General features: G+C 47.1%; 2 protein-coding genes and 1 non-coding gene across 4 annotated transcripts in view; 1 reads left to right on the top strand and 2 right to left on the bottom strand.

Moving 5' to 3' along the window:
• Positions 1 to 17,229, bottom strand: part of AP2B1 (adaptor related protein complex 2 subunit beta 1) — an 81,183-nt gene extending 63,954 nt beyond the window's left edge. For both annotated transcript variants that reach the window (XM_058818012.1, XM_058818010.1), the window contains exons 1-5: positions 17,183 to 17,229; positions 12,817 to 12,874; positions 10,360 to 10,465; positions 8,332 to 8,467; positions 5,940 to 6,185 (exon numbers count right to left, since the gene is read on the bottom strand). In XM_058818012.1, the coding sequence (XP_058673995.1) occupies positions 5,940 to 6,185; positions 8,332 to 8,467; positions 10,360 to 10,465; positions 12,817 to 12,853 (525 nt within the window). In that variant the 5' untranslated portion in view covers positions 12,854 to 12,874; positions 17,183 to 17,229. The remainder of the gene's footprint in view (positions 1 to 5,939; positions 6,186 to 8,331; positions 8,468 to 10,359; positions 10,466 to 12,816; positions 12,875 to 17,182) is intronic.
• Positions 17,230 to 17,379: 150 nt separating this feature from the next.
• PEX12 (peroxisomal biogenesis factor 12) lies at positions 17,380 to 21,766 on the top strand. Its single transcript, XM_058817926.1, has 3 exons — positions 17,380 to 17,507; positions 17,889 to 18,433; positions 20,056 to 21,766. Exons 1-3 carry the CDS (start codon positions 17,382 to 17,384, stop codon positions 20,453 to 20,455), a joined length of 1,071 nt encoding a protein of 356 aa, XP_058673909.1. The 5' UTR covers positions 17,380 to 17,381; the 3' UTR covers positions 20,456 to 21,766.
• A 1,822-nt stretch (positions 21,767 to 23,588) lies between these two features.
• LOC131566702 (Z30 small nucleolar RNA) lies at positions 23,589 to 23,685 on the bottom strand. The gene has a single exon (XR_009275577.1). It is a non-coding gene; the product is annotated as a Z30 small nucleolar RNA (small nucleolar RNA).
• Positions 23,686 to 24,247: the final 562 nt, after the last annotated feature.

Here is a 24,247-nt window from a genome sequence, read left to right on the forward strand (position 1 = left end):
GCTGCCACACACACAGCTGGTTTCTGCAGTGCCAGGCAATCCCCCACATTTCCTGTCTCTGGCATCTCACACACATGAACACAGCCAGTGCTCAGACAGGCTCCTCCACAGCTTCTCCCCATCTCTCTGCCAGTTTGCTGCTGCTTTTGGCTGCAGAGTTTACCAAAAGTGTTGCTTTTCCTTCTGGACAGCCTCGTGGAAACAGCACAACCATCCATTAGAGAGCTCCAAAGTGCCGCCACCACCACTCCCCAAGAGCCCCAAGCAATGTTCTCATTCACTGCAACGTATCCATCACTGGGAAAAAGAAATTCCACCCACAAATGCCATCAAGTGTCTCCCAGAAGGAAATAATATCTCTACTTGCAGCACAAACATTATAAAAAACCCTAAACCACACACAGGATCAATTCAGGCATGGTTGGAAGACTTCAAGACCCAGCCTGTATCTGCAGTGCTTGGATTGAAAAGAAGAGGGATATTTTTTTGCCCACAGGACAGAAAGGGAATCCTGGAGCAGCCCCAGGTTGATGAGATGCTGCAGAGCTCCCAGCAATATTCAGCTCCACACTGGGATGTGGATTGTCAAATCCTTACAACCTTCATGAGCAGGAATCATGAATTCATCCAGCAGTGACAGCTCACTCCTCCCACCAGAAGAAAACAGCAGCTGCAGAGGGAAAACACAGGGCTGGGAGAGTCCCCACGAGGAACAAGCGACCTCCTGTGCCCAGGGAGAAGGTGGTGTTAGATAAGACAATTCCCACATCCCTGACTGCCTCCCACAAAGTCCTTCTGGGACTCAGGGGATCACCAGTTTCCCACCAAGGAGTTCTTTTCTCAGCTTTAATAGATAGAGAAGGATAAAACTCCTGCAGAGGACAGGCCCAGGAGGCAAAAGCTCTTTTTTGTTTCTAAACAGGCTCATTCCTCAGGACACCAGCTCAGAGACATTCTGCTTGCTAGCTAGTAGGAAAAACATAAAGGAAGATCATTTTCCTCCACAGGGTCATCCAGGAAGCTCCCACACACCCAGTGAAGTTCTGGCAGGGAAGGAACCCACATCCCTTGCAGGCAGAGCAGGAGAACACTCTGATTTATCTCTACAGGGTTTTAGTCTCATCTGTGAGCTGTGGAAACTCAATACTGCTGGAGGGAATCTGGATTAGATCAAACTGGACCTCACCACCTCCGCTGTCAGATCTCAGATTCCCTTCTTAGTGTTAAAGGTTAAAAAACCTCCCAGCTACAAGAGAGTTTAATTATACTCCACACACTTGGTGCATTTTAATCAATTATGTGATCTCAGCTTACTCTGTGCTGAGTCCCAAGAATGTTTCTCCCAAAAAATTGTGATGTAGAGGGTGTAAAACACAGCACAAAGAGTCTGTAAAATTCACAAAAACACAGAACAGCCACACCTGAAAAACCTTGGATCCAGCATGAGGAAGGAGAAATGCTGCAGGAAGGAATTAAAAACCTAGAAAATAGCAGGGAGAAGGTGACATCAGTTAACTTAAGCCATGTAGATAACAGAGATTGGCAGGGAGTCTATTCCATGGGTTAAAAGTTACTTTAGAAGGTCAAGGATTGAAAATATTTGGAGAGAAAGGTTGTTCCATTCAAATGTTAAAAGACCAGTAAGGTTTATATGGATTTCCTCTCATGTTTTTCTGCTAATATTTACATTCCTGAAGAAAACCAAGTGCAGGGATAAAAAAAAAAAACCAAGAGGGAAGTAGTTACAAAATAAAATTTCTAAAGATAGTCAGCTTTGGTTCTGCTTTCAGCTGCTGCCATCTCGTGGTCTGCTCTCCCTCTCCTGGGCTCAGCACTTCCAATGCTCCAAAGAGGAGCAGCCATTGCAAGGCCAGAACAAGACAGCAGCAGGAAAAAAATAAAAAAAGGAGGTTTTTCCATGAGTTCAGAGAAGCTCTGGCCACCAGTGGGTGTGAATCACTCCCACCTCTCTCCCCTCACTGTGACCTGTTGCTGGCTGTGAATGGTGTTCTGCAGTAACAGGGCACAAAAATCTCATTTTGGAAGCATTTTTTGTCAGAACATGAGGATTACAGGAGAACAGGCTTCTTTGTTACTTTTCACCCAGGTTACCAGCAAGAGAAGTGCTGAGGGCTCAGCAAGTGCAGCAGCCCAAGGCAGCCAGGCCCCAGCTTTACATTCCTCCAGTCCTGCTTCTGCTGGGCTTCACATGCAGAAATGCAGGGTGAAAAAACAAGGATTTGCCTTAAGACAGCTCTGGGATGAAATGAGGGCTCCCCCTCTATGGAAGGATCCTCTTCAGCAGGATCCCAACTGGAAAAGGGCAGCCACAGGCACTTCAGAGCCTGTGAAAATGAGATTAAAGACTTCTCCACAATCAAACTTGTGCAGGGCAACTGAACCCTGCCCTTGTAAAGGGTTTTGGGCCATGGCCTGCACAACACAACTCAGAGAACTCTGCTGTCATGGCAAAAGCCACCAGCCCACCTCACCAGATACATCCCTATCAATATATGTGCAATTAAAAGTTTGAATTAATTCACCCAGGGGGTGCACCTGAACAGAAAATCACCTCATGTGAACTAAGGAAACATCCTGACAACAACAACAAAAAAACAGATAAAAAGGAAAGAACCTTGGCTGTGCACCTGCAGCACCTCAATGCCCTGAACATCCCCAAAGGCTGCTGCTTCATTAACACAGAAAAATGCCATTAATCCAAAAATATATAACGAAAAAAAGAGAACAAACCCAAAATGTTTCTGAGAAGGTCACCTCCAACTTAGACATCCTTATGATGAAGGTGAGCCCAGAGAAATAAGCACCCTGATCCCTGCACAATTATGAGGCAATTAGTGAACCACAGATGGAGATGTTCCTCCACCAACACCCAGCTCAAATGCTTAGAGCTTGCTCATGTGCTAGAGGCAACCAATTCCAAAGCCATAATAAAACCCTTCTTGAAGACTATTTTTCAGCGGCAGCCTTTTTTAGCTCCTGCTCAAAATCCTCATTTCTCAGAAGAGAGAACAACTGTGGATTTCCCATCTCAAAAATTCTGCTTCATTAAGTATCTAATGTCGCCCATTTCCACGAGTCATCAAAAGAGGAGAAACATTTATAAAATAAATATGAATGAGCTTGGCTAACAGGTTGCAATGATTGAGATGCACCATTTAAAGAGAAATAGGATCCACCAGAAAAGATCCATCTGTACCATTCCTTCCAGCAATCTTTTCTTTTTGATAGCCAATACTGATACATACATTTTACTTGAAAAGACCTTCCAGGCAGAACTGCATTCCAAGGAAAAATACCTTAAAAAATATCAGCTTGCACACAAATATTAAGCCATGTATATAACAGATAACAACTTATTTGGCAAACACAATTCAAGGTCATCAGGAAGTTTCACATGGAGAAAGCAATGAGATGGATGGTTTGACCAGGAAGGTGAACCTTAATTAGGGGTGGATAATTCCTGTACTTATGAGGGAGCCACTGTGCCACAAAGGAAGGAATTTCCAAGAGGATCAACTTAACTAAAAGGTTAGTTAAGTTGAAATTTCTACTAAAATTTCTTTCTTTCTTCTAAAATTTCTTTTCCTGTTCTACTAAAATCACAACAGATTAAATATTGTATTAAATCAGCAGCTCTAAGAGCATCAAGCCTTTGATAAAATCTCTCCCCATGCATCCTTAAAATGAAGAAATATTACGCCCCATGTCCAGTAAAACCTGGGAAACAGAACAGCAGCTACAGAATCCTCTCCAAGCCTGCAGACCTGAAAACACACCCCAGGCCTCTCCTTCATCACCACCACTCCTCCAAAGTGCATTTTCCTGCTGTGAATCCTCAGTTTTGGACAGAGCAGTGAGTACAGCACGAGGCAGGTACAGTGACCCTGCACAGCTGCCCCAGCCCAACCTCATTACCACCCAGGAGCTCAGGAGTTTTCCTGATGTTTTATTAAGAAGCCCTGTGCTACATTTGGAGGTTTATTTAGCATATGGAACACACACTGCCCTTTATTTTTCCTCTTCTCACCATTCATTTAAGCCTATGTTAAGTTAATGCACTTTTTAAATACATATCTGTGCTCTCCTGTCAGCCAGTGGCTCATTTACCAAACCACAGAGATCAACAAGCACAAAGGGCAAGCAAAACCTGTTATTTCTCCTGAAGCAGCACATCTTTTCAGCCAGAACTCTTCACCTCACCTCCATGTGGCTGCAATCAGAATAAAATCAGAGCTGGAAGCAAGGCTGGGAGAAGAGGAGGTTCTGTCCCTGACCTCCTCTGCTGCCTGGGAGCTGCTGAACACCAGGGAACATTGAAGTGGAGCTAAAGGAGCCCAAGCCAGTCCCTTCAGAGGCTGCAAGGCACACCCTCCACACTGAACTGGAACAGCAGGTGTTTCTCTACCAGCCTCAGAGCTGCCTGGACAAAGAAAGCACCTTCAAGTAGTCATCAATATTCACACAGAAGCCTGGCATAAGAAAAAAAAAAAAAAAATCAGGGAGGCAGATAAAAAGAACAGCTTGTAAAAGAGCTGGATATCAGAGAAAAGAGGTGTCTGCATCTCCTGAGAGACACCATCACTCAGACTGCTGCCTGTGACAGTCAGACACCTCGAGTTTTACTGTCTCTACAGAGTCTTACAAAGAGCAATCAGCAGCCTTCACTCTCCTGCTAAAGGGGATGGCACCTTATCACCTGCACTTGGTTTATCTCAGGTGCCCAAAGACTACAGCAGGACAGAAATTCTGTGGTTTGACTCATGCACCACTGAAAGAGCTGCTAAACCTGCCCTAATAATATGAGGTTACTTCTTTAACAAGAGTCCATTCTCTAAAAGAGCTAAAAAAGTAGCAGTCACATTCTTAAACCCTGAGTTAAGCTGAGCTGCAGAAGTTTTCTTCCCTGCTAAGGGTCAGGCTGATATTGGTATGCTGCCTGGATTCCAGCAGGAAACAGAATTCAATGAAAGGATGATGCAGTGGGACACTTCAGTTCCTTGGCCACCACCTTTTAGTCACAAAATAATAGCAGGAGACACCTGGCTTGGAAGTGGACCCTTCATCAAGCATAATTAAATGCTGATTTAGTAGGTAATTTACTCATGTGAAATTCCTGGTCATGATCTCCACCTCTCCTCTGACAACTAATTTACCTTTATTAAAAACATTAGCATTGATTTTCTCCACTCATTACAAGCCAGCGAATTTATCTGCATTAGCAAATTAATTCATCCAAACTCTTATTCCAAGAAGAGCCAAAGCCTGCAGGAAAGCAAGAGCTATAAAAGCTGTCACCAAGGCAGCAGCATCACATAATTCTTGCTCTTCTGACTTGCCTGACCAAGAAGTTAAAACAGGCAAAAGCCCAAAAAAGATCAAACAACAGAAGATATTCCTTGTTTTCTGAGGCAACAACCAAACCTAACCAAAATCATCCCAGAACCTTTCACATTTGTGACTTCCAAACAACACAAACTCAAGCATGTGGCATTCACATTCTCTGAACATGATTCCTTCATCCAGGGAAGGAAAGGCAGAGAGAGGCCTCAGAGAAAAGGGAAACAATTCTTATCTCATTTGCTTCTCCTGTGTTGTGCTCATGTGGAATGTGTTTGGAGATTGTTTATCCACAGGTGATTGTTCCATTGGATGTGAGCTGGATGTGAGTTGTGTGAATTGTTTTGACTCATTTACCAATCAGGGCCAAGGTGTGTTGGGACTCTGGAGAGTCACAAGTTTTCATTATTATCTTTTAGCATTCAGTAAGTATCCTTTCTGTATTCTTTAGTATAGTATTCTTTAATGTAACATATTATAATAAAGTAATAAATTAGCCTTCTGACAACATAGGAATCAGATACATCGTTCTTCCCTGCCAAGGGAATTTACAATAAAGCACGGTGCTGGGAACACCTTACCATGGGATTGGAGTCTGCAATCAGATCCCGCAGGGAATCCAGGAACCCTTGGTCCTCCACCATCTGGGCATTGATGTCGTGGAGCTTGGCCACACAGACAGCTGCAGTTTTCCTCACGTAGGGGTCCTCATCCTTCAGGCACTTGCGCAGGGGCTCGCACAGGTACTCGGTGATTTTGTCCACGCGGATGCAGCCCATGGTGCGCACGGCCAGCGCCCGGATCAGGGGGTTTGGGTCCTCACAGTCCTGCAGCACAACACAAAAACATCTGCAGCACATCTGCAGCACAACACGAACACAGCTGCAGCAGCAGAGTCCCTGCAGCCAGGATGCTTTTACTTAAGCAGCATCTCTGTGATTGCACGCTAAGTGTCAGAACCCAGGAAATTCCTCTGACCTTGAGACCCTGCCCAGGGGCTCAGAGCCCAAGAGCCCTGTGCCTTTGATTTAGCCCTTGGAAAAAACAATTACCAACCTTTATAGGAAGGTTAATTACAAGTTAAGAAAGTTTAAGTAGAATAATAGTTTGTCACAGGGTGAAAAATAGATTTTTGAGGTTTTTAGAATGGGGGCTCGGGGTCCCAAGATGGAGTAATTTGGGTGTGCCTTGTCCTTTTTCCTTGTTCTTTCTAGCCTCCATGTTCTGGGTGATGTTGGCAGTTTTGGATTGGTTTAAGGCATAAACTCACTGTCTAACATAGGTGATAGGCATTGGGAAGTTCTGGTAAATATTCTACATGTAGTTTTTAATATAAAAAGATAACACCAGTGTGCTTCAACCTGACCTGCCAGACAGACCTCGGTGGGTCAGAGAAAGAATTTTATAGATAAGAAACAATAAACAACCTTGAGAACGAGAACAGAAGAATCCTGACTCCTCCTTTGACTGCTGGACTGGGAAAAGAGACTTTCTAACACATCTCAGAGTCACTCTGACCAGCAAAGATTCTAAGAGCTAAGAGCCAGGCAATTGTTTCAGATCAGGGATAAAAGTGCACTTGTTGCTTCACAGAAATATTTTACTCTGTCTCGAGATGTTTCCTGTCCCTTCATTCTCCCAGCAAAGCTGCTTTCAACATGATCCAACAGCTCAGCTGGAGAGGCAGCTCTCAGCACCCAAAATCTCACCACAGACAAAGTAATTTACTGATTTCCAACCTTTCTGGTTTAAAGGAGCAAGAAATAAAATGGGGAAAACCAACAACTAGGCACAATGCAACAGTCATCAAGGCCCATTTCTTAAAGGCCAAACACAAACATCCCTTAAGCTACAACACATGGAGCACTAAGCAAAAGCTACTCCAGAGTTGCTTTTCTAAATAGGAAAAAGAAAAGGCAGACAGGAATTCAACATTTCCTACTCCAAGCCTACATAATTTTCCATGCATCCAATCCATCTACAGCTCCTCCAAAATCAGCCTGTAAAAGGATGGCTACAGAATGACCTACAAAAGCATTTACCTTCCGCTGTTCAAATTTCCTGCAGCTGAAAAACCAATTTAAAGTCTGCAAGAGAAAAGTGACACATCCTACCAGTGCATTCCCCACCTTGAACTGGGAAGTGCTGAGTTAGTGCAGACCAGTGTCAGCACTTGCTCTTCACTAACATCTGTCCCTCAAGCTGCCAAAAGGGACACCAGGCTTTCCTCTGCAGGGTGGGAGATGGAAAATATAATTTTGTAACTCTATTCTAACAGAATTGCACTTTAAAGGCAGACAATACTCATGCAAGAGAAGAAGACAGGCTCATGCTCTCTGGCCAGAAGAGCAGATCTCCCAGTTTAGGTCCTCTCACCTCCTTCTGCCTCAAGAATCACAAAAGAAACTTTGGAACTCAATCCCATTCCCAAGTGTCTTGTATTTTATAACACTCAAACTTCTTCTAAGCACTGGGTTTTATCTTGCACAACATGAGACTGGAATAACATTTCCTAGATAAGGAGAGGCAACCTGACAAGAGAACTAAAGGCAAGCCAGCAATCAGGCTGTTGTTTTTCCAGTGAACTGTCTCTCAGTTTCACCAGAGATAAAGGTTTGCCACACAGAGCACAGCTGGAACATTCAAGCAGCAAGTTTGATATTCATGTCTCAGATACTACAAAGGCTGGAAGATGAAACAGATAAAATCTGTTTTCCAGTACCAGAAGTTGGTAAAACAACAGAAGCAGCTTTCCCTGGAGCAGGTTCACTGACAGCTATTCACAGGGCTGCTAAAGTCATCTCCTCTGCAATAACCAGAAGGAACAACTGAGAAAGCACCCAGATCTGGTGGATTCAGCACCCTCCTCTATGAGCCCAGCCCCAAGCAGAGATAAAGCTCCCAAAGGACAGAGAGATGTGCTGGCAGGCACTGTGCTGGCCCCTTTCCTGATGTGCCAGGGGAGGAGGTTACCTTCACAAAGCTGTTGACAGCCATGATGGCCATGTCTGGCTGGCTTTTGGCATAGTTCATCAGGTACAGGTAGACCAGCTTCTTCAGCTCCAGGTTATCAGTCTGCATGCAGTTGACAACATCAGGGAACAGAGAGCTGGATACACAACACAAGGATGGAAGCAGAGAATTGTTTAGGTTAAGAAATGCCAGCAGTTCCCCCAGCACTGCCACAACCACATCCCCAAGTGCCACATCAAAAGACTTTCTAAAACTGTCCCAGGGATGGTGACTCCACCTCTACCTGTTTCAATCCCATCTGAACCTCCCTGGCACAACTGGAGGTTATTTCCTCTCATTGTCACCTGGGAGAAGGGACTGACCCCAGCTGCACCCTGCTGTCAGGGAGTTCAGAGAGTGAGAACATCCCCCTTGGGCCTGCTTTTCTCCAGACTGAGCCCCCCACCAAAGCTGCTCCTCATCAGAGCTGTGCTCCAGCCCATCCCCTCCTCTGGACATGCTCCAGCCCCACAATGTCCTTCTTGTCATGAGGGGCCCCAAACTGACCCCAGGATTTGAGGAGTGGCCTCAGCAGTGCCCAGCACAGAGGGGCAATCACTGCCCTGCTCCTGCTGCCCACCCTGTTCCTGATACAGGCAGGTGCCATTGGCTCTCTTGGCACACAGCAGCTCATGTTCAGCCACAGCTGACCAGCACCCCTGGGTCCTTTTCCATCTTTCCAGCAGCTCTTCCTCATTCCTGGAGTGTTCCATGGGTTGTTGTGACCTGAACTCACACCTCTGGCCTCAGCCCATGCACTCAGCCTGCCCAGATCCCCCTGCAGAGCATTCCTGCCCTCCAGCACATCCACACTCCCATCCACAAAATAAAAACCAGAGGTTGCATGGCATGCAAAGGGGATAGTAACAATATCAAGGAAGTCAGAAAAACAGGATTTCCACTTTAAACACCCTCCTGTTTAATGAAAGGCCACCTTCCCCTTCAAAGCAGTTTGCAATGGCTTTTATTATAATAATTTAATTCTCCTTTACAGCTTTAACATAGGAGGAGGTGAAAATGCCATTTCCTAAATATGAACTAAGGAGTTCACCAAACAAGGGAATTCTACCATGCCAGGCCTGGAAATGAATCCACAAGAGGAAAAACGTTGCTTTAAAATGTTTTGGTCATGCAGGACACTTATGAAGAACCAAATTCCAGACTAGCAAAGTCCAGAGTGGTCAGAAGCTTAAACACTGTCAAGCTGGGCTTCACTCAAATGTCAAGCAGCCATCTGCAAACAGCACTGCAGAATAACACAGGAAGTTACACAAAGATTCTGCAGCTCCCAGGTTTGCTGTGGGGATCTGAAGGTGATGGGTAAATGCTGCTGGCAGAAAAGATTAGGGTTTTTTTTTCCCTTTCAGTTTATGTGTTCCTTCATTCTATGATGAAGTCATGATGCTGAATTTGCAAGCTCATATTGATTTCCGTGGCAACAGACCAGGCTGCTGTGAATTCAGAATTCCTGACTGAATCCAGAATTCCTGACTGAATCCAGAATCACTGATTCTCTGCTGGGCTCCAGGAACAGGAGGGAGAAAGGCAGAAAGCATTCATCCCAACAGGTTGTTCTGCTTCTCTCAGAAAACAGTATTGGGGACAGTAAATGCCAGTGTCCTTCAGCTGCAGTAAGACACAGGTTCAATTTTAACATCAGCCATTTTAAAATGCAGCTTAAATTTATGCTGTGCCAGATAAGGCTAAGAAAAAGTTGGAATTACCTTTGTTACATTAAAATTCAGGACAGCAAGCAGCAAGAAAACATCACCTAAAGCGCCACACAAAATGGCTGAATTCTGGGTATGCTTTAAATAAAAAAGGCTTTATCCACGCTGAAAACAGTTGTTTCTCTTGCTTTCAGTGACAGCAAGGAGTTTGAGACAGCTGTGACTGAGGCACAGCCATCCTCAGCTGTTCCAGGGACATGTGTCACCACAGCTGAGTCCCAGGACAAGCTGAGGTGCCACAGGTACAAACTGCTTTTACCTGACATCCTTCCCCACAGTCATGGCTGCAATAACCTTCTTTACAGCTTCTTTCCTCTTCTCTTTCTTTTCATTGTTGAGTTCAGCCTTCAGTTCAAAAATCTCTCCTGGCAGAAGGTGAAAAAAAACCAGATTAAACCTCTCAGGAGAAGAAAAGGGTCTTGTTTTAGGGGTAATTCAAGAGTGAATTTTTGCTTTCTTGGCCTTTTATGGGAATCATAAAACTGGCCCAGCTGCACTTGGAGGCTGTCAGACCTTGTGCAGAACATGGTTCACTGAGAAGCAAAGCTGCAACACTCAAGGGACTGATATGACTCCACCTTGCAGAGGAAAATGCCACAAACAAGAACCAAGCTGTGTGTGGCAGCTCTCCCACCTCCAGGACACCAAACCACATCCCTGGAGCATCTGTTTCTCTGAGGCAACCATTACATAAGCAGCATGAAAAGATACTTGGAGATGCCAGATTCGTGCCTGTAAGAAACAAACTAAGCTAGGAATTTTGCCCAGACTTTTTTTAAGTTTTGCTCATCATTGAAAGCTTCCTCAGAAAGCTGGAGTGGAGCCCAAATGCTGTGGGTTCCTGAAACAGGACAGCATGTGTTTAGTCCAGTGGAAAAAAGCTCAAAAGACAGAGCTACCACTAACAAAAGCTGCATGTAACACAGCCTGTCTGGATTCCAAGGCTCCCAAAGCAGCACTAATTCCTCCAGATATGGCTGTGTAGAAAGCCAGGTCAGGCTGGGTCACCAAAGTGGCAATCAAGTTATAAAATAAAAAACATGTGCAAAAGGCTGTTTATCAGGCTTGTTCCAGACAGAGCCAGTGGTGTGAGAAGGATAATGCTCCCAACAGACAGACAGACAGCTTTCCTCAGGAAGGACAGCCAGCAGCATTCCCACTGGGAGCCACAGCCTGAGCACATGACAAAATATCCAAATATCCCTGACAAGTTCTAGCACCAACTTTCCATCCCTACACTTGCTCAGAGCAGCAGCACCAATTAAAATCTGACACACAGAGACTGCCAGGGACTCCAAAAAAGAAGAGAGGCTGCTGCAGTGCAGAGACCACTCGTCATCCCTCCTGCCTGAGGAAGAGCCTGGCATTACTCACCCAGAGCTCCTGCCCTGGAGCAGAGCTGAGGCAGCTCCAGCTCTCCCCCAGCCCAGACTGGCTCCCTGCAGCCAGCCCACAAAAACCTGCCTTCAGCTCTGAACCTTCAGAGCTGCTCCTCTGAAAGATGTCAACTGCATTAGGTTCATTTATGAGCTCATTGTGAAGCTTAATGACACATAAATACATCAACAGTGTGGGTTTTTGCACTGGCAGGCATTCAGAGGGAGCACTCAGCCATTTTGCAAAGGAGAGGTTAATGCAAACCATTTTCCACATCTGCTGGAGAATGATCAGGCTTAAATTGCACTCATCAACAGTGTTTTGTTCAAGAACTGGTTAGAAAATCTGCCTGGGACAGCCTCAGCAGAACAAGCCTGTGATGGTGTTCACAGGGGTCTTATGTTGAAGGAAGAGACAAGGATTTTGACTCCATGTTTCAGAAGGCTTGATTTATTATTTTATAATATATATTACATTAAAATTATACTAAAAGAATAGAAGAAAAGGTTTCATCTCAGAAGGTTAGCTAAGCTAAGAATAGAAAGGAATGATAAAAAAGGTTTGTGGCTCAGACAGAGAGTCTGAGCCAGCTGACTGTGATTGGCCATTAATTAGAAACAACCACATGAGACCAATCACAGATGCACCTGTTGCATTCCACAGCAGCAGATAACCATTGTTTACATTTTGTTCTTGAGGCCTCACAGCTTCTCAGGAGGAAAAACTCCTAAGGAAAGGATTTTAATGAAATGGATTTTCATGTCTGCAACACAAGCCCTGCCCTGAAGCAGTTAAATGAGTAAAGGGAGCCCAAAAAGCCTTTCCAGGATTCCCATTTTTAAGGGCAGCAGCTTGTCCTGAGGTGAGGTAACCACCACACCTGCAGTAAAGGCAGAGGACAGTCAAACAGTGCACCTGCAGCTTTGGAGAAAATGGCAGCAGGAAAACCCATAATGTTTGCTTGACGTATATATCCAAAATATTAAATTCCTTGTATCAACCTAATCCTGTGATGCCCAAATTAACAACCACCCATAGTTTGGCACTTGTTGGCCCATAACCAGAACTTTGTCTCTGCACTCAAATCCCATTGCTTTGCTTTCTGCTCCTTGAAAGAGTAGCAATTTGGGTCATTTTGTGAATCACAAAAACGTGTAATACCCCAGTTTTGTCTTTTGTCACCATGTGACCTACTTTGGAAGTTTCTCCCTGGATGATTAAGAAGAGAAACAGGGACAGAGCTACCAGAAAAGCACAAGTTCTCCTGCATGCAGTTAAAAAAGCTGTGTAAAAATAACCACCCACCACCTCCAATCTACTGCAGCAGCTCAACACCAACCTTTTTTATTGGTCGTGAAGTATTTGGAGTCCGTCATGGTTCCAGTTCCTTAAAACACCTGAGAATATGAGGAATAAAAAAAGAACAAATCAGCTCCAAATGCAGTTTGGTGGCAACAGCCAGTTTGTGAGGCAGGAACTCAAGCAAGGACAGTTGGTGAGTGAAGGAGGAAGCAAAAGCTTCACATCCACAGGCACGAGTTCCCCAATCTTCATCCTGCACCTGCTGCTGGTTTTACTTGGCAAACACAGGGATTTAAATGGCTTGCTAAAAACACAACAGTGCTGCTCAGCCCAGCTTCCTAAATTCTCAGTCTCAGCAGGCAAAAGGTATTTTTTGAACTCCTCATAACCAGCAGATGCTGGTGTGCTCTGCAGCTGTCTTTCCTGGGCACACAGATTCATTTTCCAAGGAAAAGCACATCCAGTGTCTCGCCTGGCAGGGAGAAGTCCATGTTTCAGACAAAGGAAACTTCATCTCATCTCCCCCTAACGATATCTGCCTGTGTTGCATCTGATAGAAGGCACAATTAACCCCACTTGCAACACCCACCCCCAGGCCTTTCATTCCCTTCCCTCCTTTTGTTCCCTGCAGATGCAAAACAATGGTTTTTTTTGAAAAGAGAAACCCTTACTTTTCAGTTTTTTCAAGCTGGAAATTGAAATATTTCTCTGCCAAGATCTGACATCCCACCTCTGAGACACACACACAAAGCTCATTATTTCTGTGCTGCTCTGCTTTTTTGGTTTTTTTTTTTTTTGTGGACAGGATGGAAAAATGCTGTTGGAGCAACAAATGCTCAGCAGAGCCACAAGAGTGGTCTCACCAGTAGCACAGAATTAAATGAATGCCTTGGAATGCATGGATTGCCCAAACACATGTGGATATCCATAATTTTATTCTTACAATTGCTAGTTCTGTGACAAATAGGAAGCAATTTTCAAAACAAGCAGAGGAGTGGGCACTTTTACTGCTTTTGAAGAAAGGCCGTATCAATGCTAGGAACTATGACCCTAAAACCATCTCAAAAAGAAAAAGGAGGAAAGAAATTATAAAATCCTATCTTTTTGGCCCCAATTCCCCTCTTCTTACACATCCTTCCACGACCTTAAAGGCTGCCAGCAAAGCAGTAAATCATGTTCCCTAAATGTCTTGCCTCTAAACCCTGCAGGTCTTGCTGGCTCAGCAGCAAAAGGACCAGCACAGCTCTGAACTCCAGGGCTGCCCAGCAGTGCAATCAAACTGTTCTTCCTTAACCCTTTCCTCCCTCATCCCTTCACCAGCCCCAATGCCATCACCTTTCCACGTTCCCACATCCACCTGGACACCCCAGCAGTTGAATTCCCAGCAGTGCCCCAATTTCCACCCTTTTTTTATGGGATCATCCTGTCCAGCTGCCAAACATCTGCATGAGGATCAACCTGTTGCTTCTCCCAGTTTCCTTGTGCTGCTTGCCTGCTCTGTTTCCACCTCATCCAATTAGGCTGAATGACTGGGTTTGCTTTGATTTCTCTCCCTTTCTGCTCCTGCCAAGCCTGGAGACAGCTCTGGAAACACATTCCTCGTGCAGAGGAGGTTTTAACCTCCTTCCAAAACAGGGAAAGCCACAATGAGTGCAATTTTCCCAGCAAAAAAAAAAAAAAAAAATCTCACAGCCCCTCCCTGAAAGCAGAGGCTGCTGTGGAGCTTGTTTTGTAATTAAAATCAGATTCTGTGTTCAGCTGCAACATTATTGCTGACAGAGTCCTTCGGGTTTGAGCTCAGCTTAAAAGGAAGACTTAAATAAAATGTTTTTCTCTGCCAAAGTATTTGGCACAGGGCCATGCACAGAGCACTGAACGTGGCCTCGATGTTCTTTGTTTGCATTATGTGGGGATTTGTCAGCCAGGGTCACATCTCAGCTGAGCTACTCTAATACAGCTTTAACTGGGGCCACAGCAGCAGATTAGAGAGAAAACGGAAGGGGGGAGGAAAAAACCCAACCCAAACACCACAAACATCAGCCCAGTTGAATAAAGCTACACACAGAGAGGAAGGAACCCTGCTGGATTTCAGAGATGGTCATTAAACCCCAAGGGCAGCACATTATGTTGTTTTTCTCCTTTCAGATATTGTTGTTTTTCTCCTTTCATATACTTGGAAACGTGAAAAATCCTAGAAACACTCAGGCAGGGCCAAGCACAGCTCATGCCTCCTCTGATGGATGTAAATGAGAGCTGCCTTAGGTGAACAACCAACCTGCCCTACTCCATGTGCAGCACAGGAAAAAGCTGCTTTTCTCACCAGCACACAGATTGCTGCTTCATGTGTGTCAGAGCTTGCTTTGCACACTGTTCAGAGACAGCCTGCCAGCAGCACTGGGCATTATCTCATCACCAACAACCTCAGTGTGCTTCACAGCAAATGGAAGCAGATATTTCAAACACTGCACAAAATGCCAGCTCCTTGTAAATCTAAAACCAAGGAGAGCCAAGGGAAATTAGAACATCATCAGCAGCTTTGTATTTTCAGAAGAAAAATCTGCTTTAGACTGCCCCCTCCTCACTAGAGACGGAAACAGGTAAGAGGTGCTCAGAGCTGAACAAAAGGCTCCTCCTGATCCAACCCCAGCAAATGAGGAGAGATGAGAGGGAGGAATGGCTCCAGAAAGCTCCAGCAGTGCTCAGTGCTACCAACAGTGGCTTGACATTTCACTGCAGACTGAACCAAAGCAGGAAAAGCCTCCTCAGCACAAACCCACACAGAAAACCTGACCCTGTGTCTGAGCAACACCTGCCTGACCCCACACACCACTCCAGTCAGCCTGAGCTGCTCCCCAGCACTGATCCCACACAGGAGGAGAGCAGGTTTAAGGGCCTTGGGATTAAGGCAAGCTCCTGGACACTGAAACCATCAATCCCTAAATCTCTCCAGTGATCCCTGGTTTAGCTCCAGTGGAAGTGGTGCCACCCATTTTTCCTGGAAAGCCTCTCAAGGAGCTGTGTGACAGCCCAAGCATGGCCCAGGGCCACTGGAGAGGCAGGGAGACAAACAGAACAATGGAACGTGGCTGGCAGAGGGAGAGCCGGGCCTGCAGCCCTGAAATTGTGCTGGCACGAGGATTTTGCTCCCATCCTGGGGACCAAACACCCCCATTCGCTGTGAGCCCCATCCCAGCCCCTCCCACAGCTCCAGCAGGACTCCCAGCACCCACCCACCCTCCACTGGCATCCCAGTACCCCCTTCAAGCCCCCTGCCCACCAGCACCACTGCCCAGATCTCTCCCAGTATCCCCCAGTCACAGCAGCATTGCCCACAACTCCCAGTTCCCCTCCCCGGCACTCCCAGTCCCTCTCAGCACCCAGCCCTAATCCCTGCCTGCCCCCAGCAGTATCCCAGCACCTTGCCATGCTCATTCCCATCCTACCAGGCCCATCCCAGTCCATTCCCTCACCCCAAACCAGTGTCTCCTTCCAGGACCCACTGACCCCACTGCTCTCACCCCTCCATCTCCTCTGCAACCACCTGCCCAGTCCTTCCAGTGGCCTCTTCCAGTACCTCACCAGAGCCACTCCCAGTGCCTCACCAGCGACTCTCCCACCCCATACCAGTTCCCACCTCCCAGTAACCCCTCCCAATGCCCAATGCCCTTCCCACCTTATCCCAGGTGTGTCTCCCAGTGCCCTCTCCCAATGGCACCTCCCACCCTATCCCAGTTCCCTTTTCCAGTACCCCTCACCTCTCCCAGTGCCCCCTCCCAATGCTCCTTCCCAGCTTCCCAATTCCCCCTCGGTGCCCCTTCCCACTCTATCCCAGTTGCCTTTTCCAGTGCCCCTCACCTCTCCCAGTGCACCTCACCTCCTCCCAATGACCCCCTCCCACTTTATCCTAGGCGTCCCTCCCAGTATCCCCTCCCACCCTATCCCAGTTCCCTTTTCCAGTGCCCCTCACCTCCTCCCAGTGCCCCTTCCCACCTTATCCCAGTTCCCCCTCCCAGTTCCCCCTCGGTGCCTCTTCCCACTCTCTCCCAGTTGCCTTTTCCAGTGCCCCTCAGCTCTCCCAGTGCCCCTTCCCACCCACACCAGTCCCCCCCACCCCTCCTCTCCCCTCCCAGCGCCTCCCATCATCCCCCAGCCGCCCCCCGAGCAGTTTCTCTCCCCTCCCTATCCCAGTTCCCCCCAGTTCCTCACACCTCCTCCCGCTATCCCCTCCCAGCACCCTCCCCGCCCTATGGCGGCACCCCAGCACTGCCCTCACCTCTCCCAGCACCCCCTCAGCCCCTCCCAATTCCCCACGCGCCGTGCCGCAGTGCCCCGCCGCTGACCCTCACCGCTCCCGCGTCCCTCCCGCGCCCTCAGCCCCGGCCCCACTCACGGACCGGACTCACCGCTGCGGGGGCGGCGGCGGAACCGGAAGCGGCGGGGCCGGGCGGACTTGGATCAGCGAGATCGAACCCTCCCCGCCCAGAGCGGCCGCGCCCGGCTACCATAGAGCGGCGGCAGCGGGCGGAGCGCTGGCGGCCGGCGCTTCCGGGGGGCGGGGCGGGGCAGAGGCGCCCCCTAGCGGCGGGGCGGTGTGGCGGTGTCATGGCGGAGGTGGGCGCTCACCTCACGGCCGCCTCGGCCGGGGAGGAGCGGCCGTCCGTGTTCGAGGCGGTGGCCCAGGACAGCCTGATGGCCGCTGTGAAACCCGCCCTGCAGCACCTGGTCAAGGTGAGGGTGAGGGTGAAGGGAGAGTAGGGGGGCCGCTGTGTAACTCCGGGGGGCTGGTGTGTAACTCCGGGGCACTCGCGGGCAGCGGGACTGTTGTGAGCCACCTGGGTCGTTTGAGAATTACAGGCGTCGTTTATTTCTGCTGTGATTTATAATTTAGCATTTTACTGCGCTTTTTAGCTCCTTCCCTGTGAGGGTGGGGAGGCCCTGGCGCAGAGAAGCTGTGGCTGCCCCATCCCTGAGTGTTCAAATCCAAATTGGACGGGGCTTGGAGCACAGGGACAGTAAAAAGTGTCTGGTTGGAACCAGAAGATCTTTAATGATCCTTCCAACCCAAATCACTCTGATTCCTCCTGTTTTGTGTCCCTGTTTTTACAACAGGTGCTTGCCGAGTCCAACCCTGCCCGGTACGGTTTCCTCTGGCGGTGGTTTGATGAGATTTACGTCCTTCTGGATTTGCTGCTGCAGCAGCACTACCTGGCCAGGTGCAGCGCCTCCTTCTCGGAGAACTTCTACAGCATGAAGAGGATCCCCATGGGAAACGGCCGACAGCGACCTCTGGCCACAGCTGGCCTGCCAAAGAGGCACCACTGGAAATCTCTGCTCCTGCTGGTTCTTGTTCCTTACCTGAAAGGAAAGCTGGAGAAACTGGTGTCCAGCCTGAGGGAGGAGGATGAGTACTCCATCCACCCTCCCTCATCGTCCTGGAAACGCTTCTATAGAGCTTTTCTAGCTGCCTATCCCTATGTAAACATGACCTGGGAGGGCTGGTTTCTTATCCAGCAGCTGTGCTACATCCTGGGCAAGGCTGAGCATCATTCCCCCTTGCTGAAGCTGGCTGGTGTCCGCCTGGTCAGGCTGACTGCAGAGGATATCCAGGCCCTGGAGAAGAAATGGGCTGAAAGCACCTCAAGTCAAACACACAGGTATGGCAGAACCTGCCTCAGGTGTTGCCCTCCAGGGTGTTCCATGGGTGTGTAAATTTAGGGGTGATGCTGTAAGGTAAAAGTGCCTTGTTCTCCAAAAATTCAAGATGAAAGTTCACACTGACAAAATGTGCTCCAAAAGGGTGTATTGAGAGCGAAAATAAGGAAACCAGTAGCAGGAATTAGCTGAAGTGATTTTGTGGTAATAAAATTTCAGAGTTCAGGGGTGTTTTTGGACAGGCAAGCCTTTATTCTGTTAAGTCTTTCCCTGCACTTTTCCAACAAAGGAGATGCAGCAATGTTGCTGAAAGGATTGAAACTTATTTCTTTGATTTTCCTAAGCAGCAGCTAGTCACGGCCACACTGAATACCCTGTGAAATGGTGACCTGGAGTGAAACACTCTGTGCTCCAGGATCCTTTAATCCAAATTCTTCTGATTTAAACTTCTGAAAAAAACAGGATTTGGATCTTCCTTAAAATAAAAAAAAGAATCTGAAACATCCTAATAAGTGCAAACATGGGACACTAATTAGGATTACTAATTTAGGATTACAGAGGTGTATGAAGCAGTCACTCCCCAGGTGCTTTTCCCCATGGTTTCTAGATGGATAAACATGCAGTAGTAACCATCTTGGATCTTCTGTAAAGTAAAAAAGAGAATATGAAGCATCCTAATAAGTGCAAATATGGGACACAGTGACCAACTAATTTAGCATTAAGGAGCTGTATGAAGCAGTCACTCCCCAGGTGCTCTTCCCCATGGTTTCTAGATGGATAAATGTGCAGCAGTAACCATCTTGCATCTTCCTTAAAGTAAAAAAGAGAATCTGAAGCATCCTAATAAATGCAAACATGGGACACTAATTAGGATTACTAATTTAGGATTAAGGAGGTGTATGAAGCTGTCACTCCCCAGGTGCTTTTCCCCATGGTTTCTAGATGGATAAACGTGCAGTAGTAACCATCTTGGATCTTCCTTAAAGTAAAAAAAAAGAATCTGAAGCATCCTAATAAGTGCAAACATGGGACATTAATTAGGAATACTAATTTAGGATTACAGAGGTGTATGAAGCTGTCACTCCCCAGGTGCTCTTCCCCATGGTTTCTAGATGGATAAATGTGCATCTTGGATTTTCCTTAAAATAAAAATCTGAAACATCCTAATAAGTGCAAATATGGGACACAGTGACCAACTAACTTAGCATGAAGGAGCTGTGTGAAGCTGTCACTCCCCAGGTGCTCTTCCCCATGGTTTCTAGATGGATAAACATGCAGTAGTAACCACCTTAGATCTTCCTTAAAATAAAAAAAGAATCTGAAACATCCTAATAAGTGCAAACATGGGACCAACTTAGCATGAAGGAGCTGTATGAAGCAGTCACTCCCCAGGTGTTTTTCCCCATGGTTTCTAGATGGATAAATGTGCAGTAGTAACCATCTTCCTTAAAATAAAAAAAGAATCTGAAACATCCTAATAAGTGCAAACATGGGACACAGTGACCAACTAACTTAGCATTAAGGAGCTGTGTGAGGCTGTCACTGCCAAGGTGCTCTTCCCCATGGTTTCTAGATGGATAAATGTGCAGCAGTAACCATCTCTCCCTGTTTCTCTCTGCTGCAGCTTTACCTCACGAGTGCAGTCAGCCCTGAGGAGAGCTCTGGGTGCCGTCGCCGTCTCGCTGTCCACCGGCCTGTCCGTCAGCGTCTTCTTCCTGCAGTTCCTGGACTGGTGGTACTCCTCAGAAAACCAGGAGACCATCAAGTCCCTGACAGCCCTCCCCACGCCCCCGCCCCCTGTGCACCTGGATCACGAGCCCAGCTCAGCTGTGCTGCCCAGCCTGAAGTCCGCGTGCCCCCTGTGCCGCAAGGTGCGCGTCAACGCCACGGCCCTGGCCACGTCCGGCTTCGTGTTCTGCTACCGCTGTGCCCACGGCTTTGTGAAGGCTCACCAGCGCTGCCCAGTCACGGGCTATGCCACAGAGCTGCAGCACCTGGTCAAACTCTACTCCCCTGAGAGCTGAAGGGCTCCCAGGAGCCTCCAGCAGCTCTCTGGGCATCCCATGGAAGGCTTCAGACAGCTCCTGGGTGAGCTGTGCAGCGCTCGCTGGTTCATCAGCTTGGCTGCCTTTGCACGTTCTGGCGATGCTCTGCCCTTTGTTGATGAGCTGTTCAAACATCCTGGCAGCTGCAGAGGTATCACACAGCCCCAGCCTGTCAGCCAGCACAGAAATGCCTTAAAGGACCAGCTGAAAGGGAGGAAACATTGATTTGGGTAAGAGGAATGCAGATGTGTGGATTAAAAACCAGCACTGGTGCTGCTGGAGGGCACGAGCCAGCAAATTAAAGAGGCAGGGAAATTCTCCAGGCAGGTTTTTCTTCCCAGGCCCTTGTGCTGCCCAGGGTGAGCTCTGGCTTTGCCAGAGGTGGAGACAGGCTTAAACCTCTGCTCTTCAGCCTCCTGCATTTTCAGGCTCTTCACCTTGGAATTGAGAACATCACCCTCCTAATTCCCATCAACGGTTCTAAATTAAGACTTTTGACTCTTTAAGGGAACAAGATGGACAAGAGGAATGTGACATTTTCTGCACAAGAGAGAAAATGACAAACCAGATTAAAACAAACTCCTAGTTGATGAGAATGGTTTATTGTTAAATAAGTATTTGCATTAATTATTATCTGCTTTTATAAAGCAAAATTCTTTCTTGATTGAGAACCTAATTTAATTCTTTTCTGGTTATTGGAAAAACACTTTGCTCCTCTGGGGCCTCTATTTACATAAGAGAGACAAGACTAAAGCTGCTTTCATCTTTCCATGTGATGGTGGTGGATGTAAGATTAGCATTTTGTAGGCTGAGACTCTTTAATGTCTGAGCATTACATTGCAATTATTCCAGTCCCAGCCATGTAGCACATTCATATCAGAACAAAACATCCTCGCACTGAGCACAGGAGGAAAGAAAAGCTGTGTGACATGGCTGGCTCTTGCTTGACACCTGATTTTTCAGATGGAAGCCTGTGTTCCTGACTCTAGGGAGCAGCAGTGCTCCAGGTATCAGTGACAGTGCTTAGAGCAACAAGAGCAAAGTTTCTGCACAAAGTCCAGACCCCACTCTGGTCTTTGCAGATTAAGAGATTTAATTTAACATTTAATCCACTGAACCAGGCATCTCATTTTCCCTCCACTTTAGCTCTGCTTCAGAAGATAAAAATCTCCAATATCCTCCTTCACCTGCAAGCAAGAGAGTAAGGTTATTGAATAATGTGGGAAAATGCAGTAATGTGAACCTTCCCCAAACCCCTAATAAATGAGATTTGTTCCTGGTGCTTTATTATCTCTGTGCACCTCCCTGACCCTTCTACCTGTGCCACTGTGAACTAATAATAATAAAAACTATCTCATTTCTCTCTTCTCCAGTAAAATGGAGTCCATGAAGATACTCCTTTTTCCTTTAGAGGGCAATTAGAACACACAGGTCTTACTGGAAGACAAATCACATCCAAGTGTGAGATTTTCTGAGGTTCCAAATCACTTTTTACTTTTTGTGAATGTCCTGGTGACTCCAGTGCAACAGCTCACTTAAATAAGCATTTGACTGATGATTCCTTTTCAAGATAGGTTTATTTCCCTTTTATCCTTCCTAGACTTCCCAAGTTACTTATCTGCTGCTCAGGGAGAGGCTGGGCAGGGGTGGGACACTCACCCCCAGCACTGCAGGGCTCTTGGGGAGTTCATCCTCCCTCTAATGCAGGATTCACTAACACACAACAGTTATCTGATCCCATACAGCTCCAGGGCCTCTCCAGCTCCTTCTCCCAGGATTCATGCCTCTTCCTCTCCCCAAAAAACCCACCAGATGCCCACCTGCCAGGCCCTGGCTGCTTCCCACTCCTGCACAATCCCCTGTCCCTGCCAAACTTGGGTTTGGCCACCTCCAGGACCTGCACAGAACCACCCACATCAAAGCCTCCCAGTTCTAAGCAGCTGTAATTTCTCCTTTACACAATAAATTGTCCTTTACACAATAAAGCTTAGCTGAATAACAAGCATCAAACCCACCATCTGACAGGCTCAGCAGTTACCTGGCAGATTTTTTGTGTTCCTAGAGATGGCTGCAGGATGCCAACTTGGATTTGACGCCTTTGAAACCTCCTGTCCTTAGCAGCCAATTGATACTCATTGTCAGGTTTCTTACTCTAAAACTAAGCTACAAAACCAATTGGGGTTATAGAAAAAATCCCATTTATCTGCTTTTTAACTGTGTTCTTAAAACCAAGATTGGCTAAGGATTGACAAGAGAAGTTTTTTCAGCACCAACTTTATTAAAGCAACCTTTGGACTTACTAATTTGTGATTTCTACAGAGTCATGTACCAAATATGCCCTCAGGATGCTTTGATGTTGCTCAATACAATTTCATCAACATTAACAGCAGCACTGGAGTTGTTCAGTATCCACTGCCAGGACTTGACTTTGCAAGTCTTTTAAAAATTCTTTAGTGAACCTTAGGCACATTCACAGCTCATCAAGGCAGTGTTCAAAAGTTAGAGCATGAAGCAACTGAGTTTTTGCTATTTTCTTAAAAGAAACAAAGTGGCTTCTCCTGTTAAGGGAAAACCACTAAAACATACTCCTAGGTGTATATTCCCCATGGATGCTTCTTTCTTCACAGGAAGAGAAATCAATATAAAGATGTCATCAGCACCTGGAAAAGAACAAAAAAAAAAACTGAATTAGAGAATAGCATCATCTCTTTTCTTAGGTCCTTCCCTCAACGCCAAAGGGGTTGCACTTCATGGTGAGTATTCCAAAAATACTTCTGGCTCCCTGCTGGCAAGCACTAAATGAGAATACAGCTGAATGAGCTGCTAATGAACTTCTACAGGGCAGGCAGCTCAGAGTCTGCACTGCACTAACACAGGAGACACAGTGGCAGAGGATCTGGAGTTTGTGATCCATGGCACACACAGGAGATAAACCCACATCCTCCCCTCCCTGCAAGCTCACACAATGCTGCAGCAACGAGTATTTGAGTTATTTTTCAAATCAAGGCTTTTTCTGCTGTTAAACTGCTAAAAACTCTTAGTATTTTTTTTAGGGTGCATCAGAGTTTCAAGAACAGCAAAGCTGCTCCCTGCAGACGAGCTTAGCCTAAGGTAGCTCAGAGAGAAGATTAGGTGATCATGCCCTGGTCAGAGCGGAGACACGGAGTCTCGGCAATACCAGTTCAGACTATACTTCGCTCATCATTGCTGCTGGGCAAATCTATTTGCCTCCAACGAGTAGCTCGCTCCCAAGGCAGGGCCTGGGAGGTTTCCTCCTCCCTAGGAGGACGAAGCACATGGAGCAGGGGAGCACAGGGATGGAGGTGATATTCCTTCTACAGCCGAGCAGAAGATGGGGAAGGCGGGTCACAGACTGGCATTCCAAGGTCAGCAGAGCAGTACCAGGCAAACCCAAGAGGATAAAAGTGCCATACCTGCAAATGCTGCTGCAGTCAGTGTCTCTCCAAGGCTCCAGAGGCCTGTTTGGATCCCTCCCTTCCCTCATGCCACAAGTTTACACTCTCTTCCCATCTCCTTCCCTGTACCCTCCCCACCAGGTCCCTGCAGCTCTTCAGTCCCCAGTTCCTCTGCCCGTGCCCATCCTCCATCCTCCGAGCTCCCCGATATCCTCCCGCATCTTAGTAAACCGCACATGCCTTACACCTCGGCAAGGTACGGGTTCCTCAGACCCCAGAGCCGCTTCCACGTCCCCTCACCCTCCGTGTCTCCATCCTCGCACACTCCGAGCCCTCAGCTGCCCCACCGCGGTCC

The sequence above is a fragment of the Ammospiza caudacuta genome, chromosome 20, assembly GCF_027887145.1.
Source record: "Ammospiza caudacuta isolate bAmmCau1 chromosome 20, bAmmCau1.pri, whole genome shotgun sequence".
NCBI classification, from domain to species: Eukaryota; Metazoa; Chordata; class Aves; order Passeriformes; family Passerellidae; genus Ammospiza; species Ammospiza caudacuta.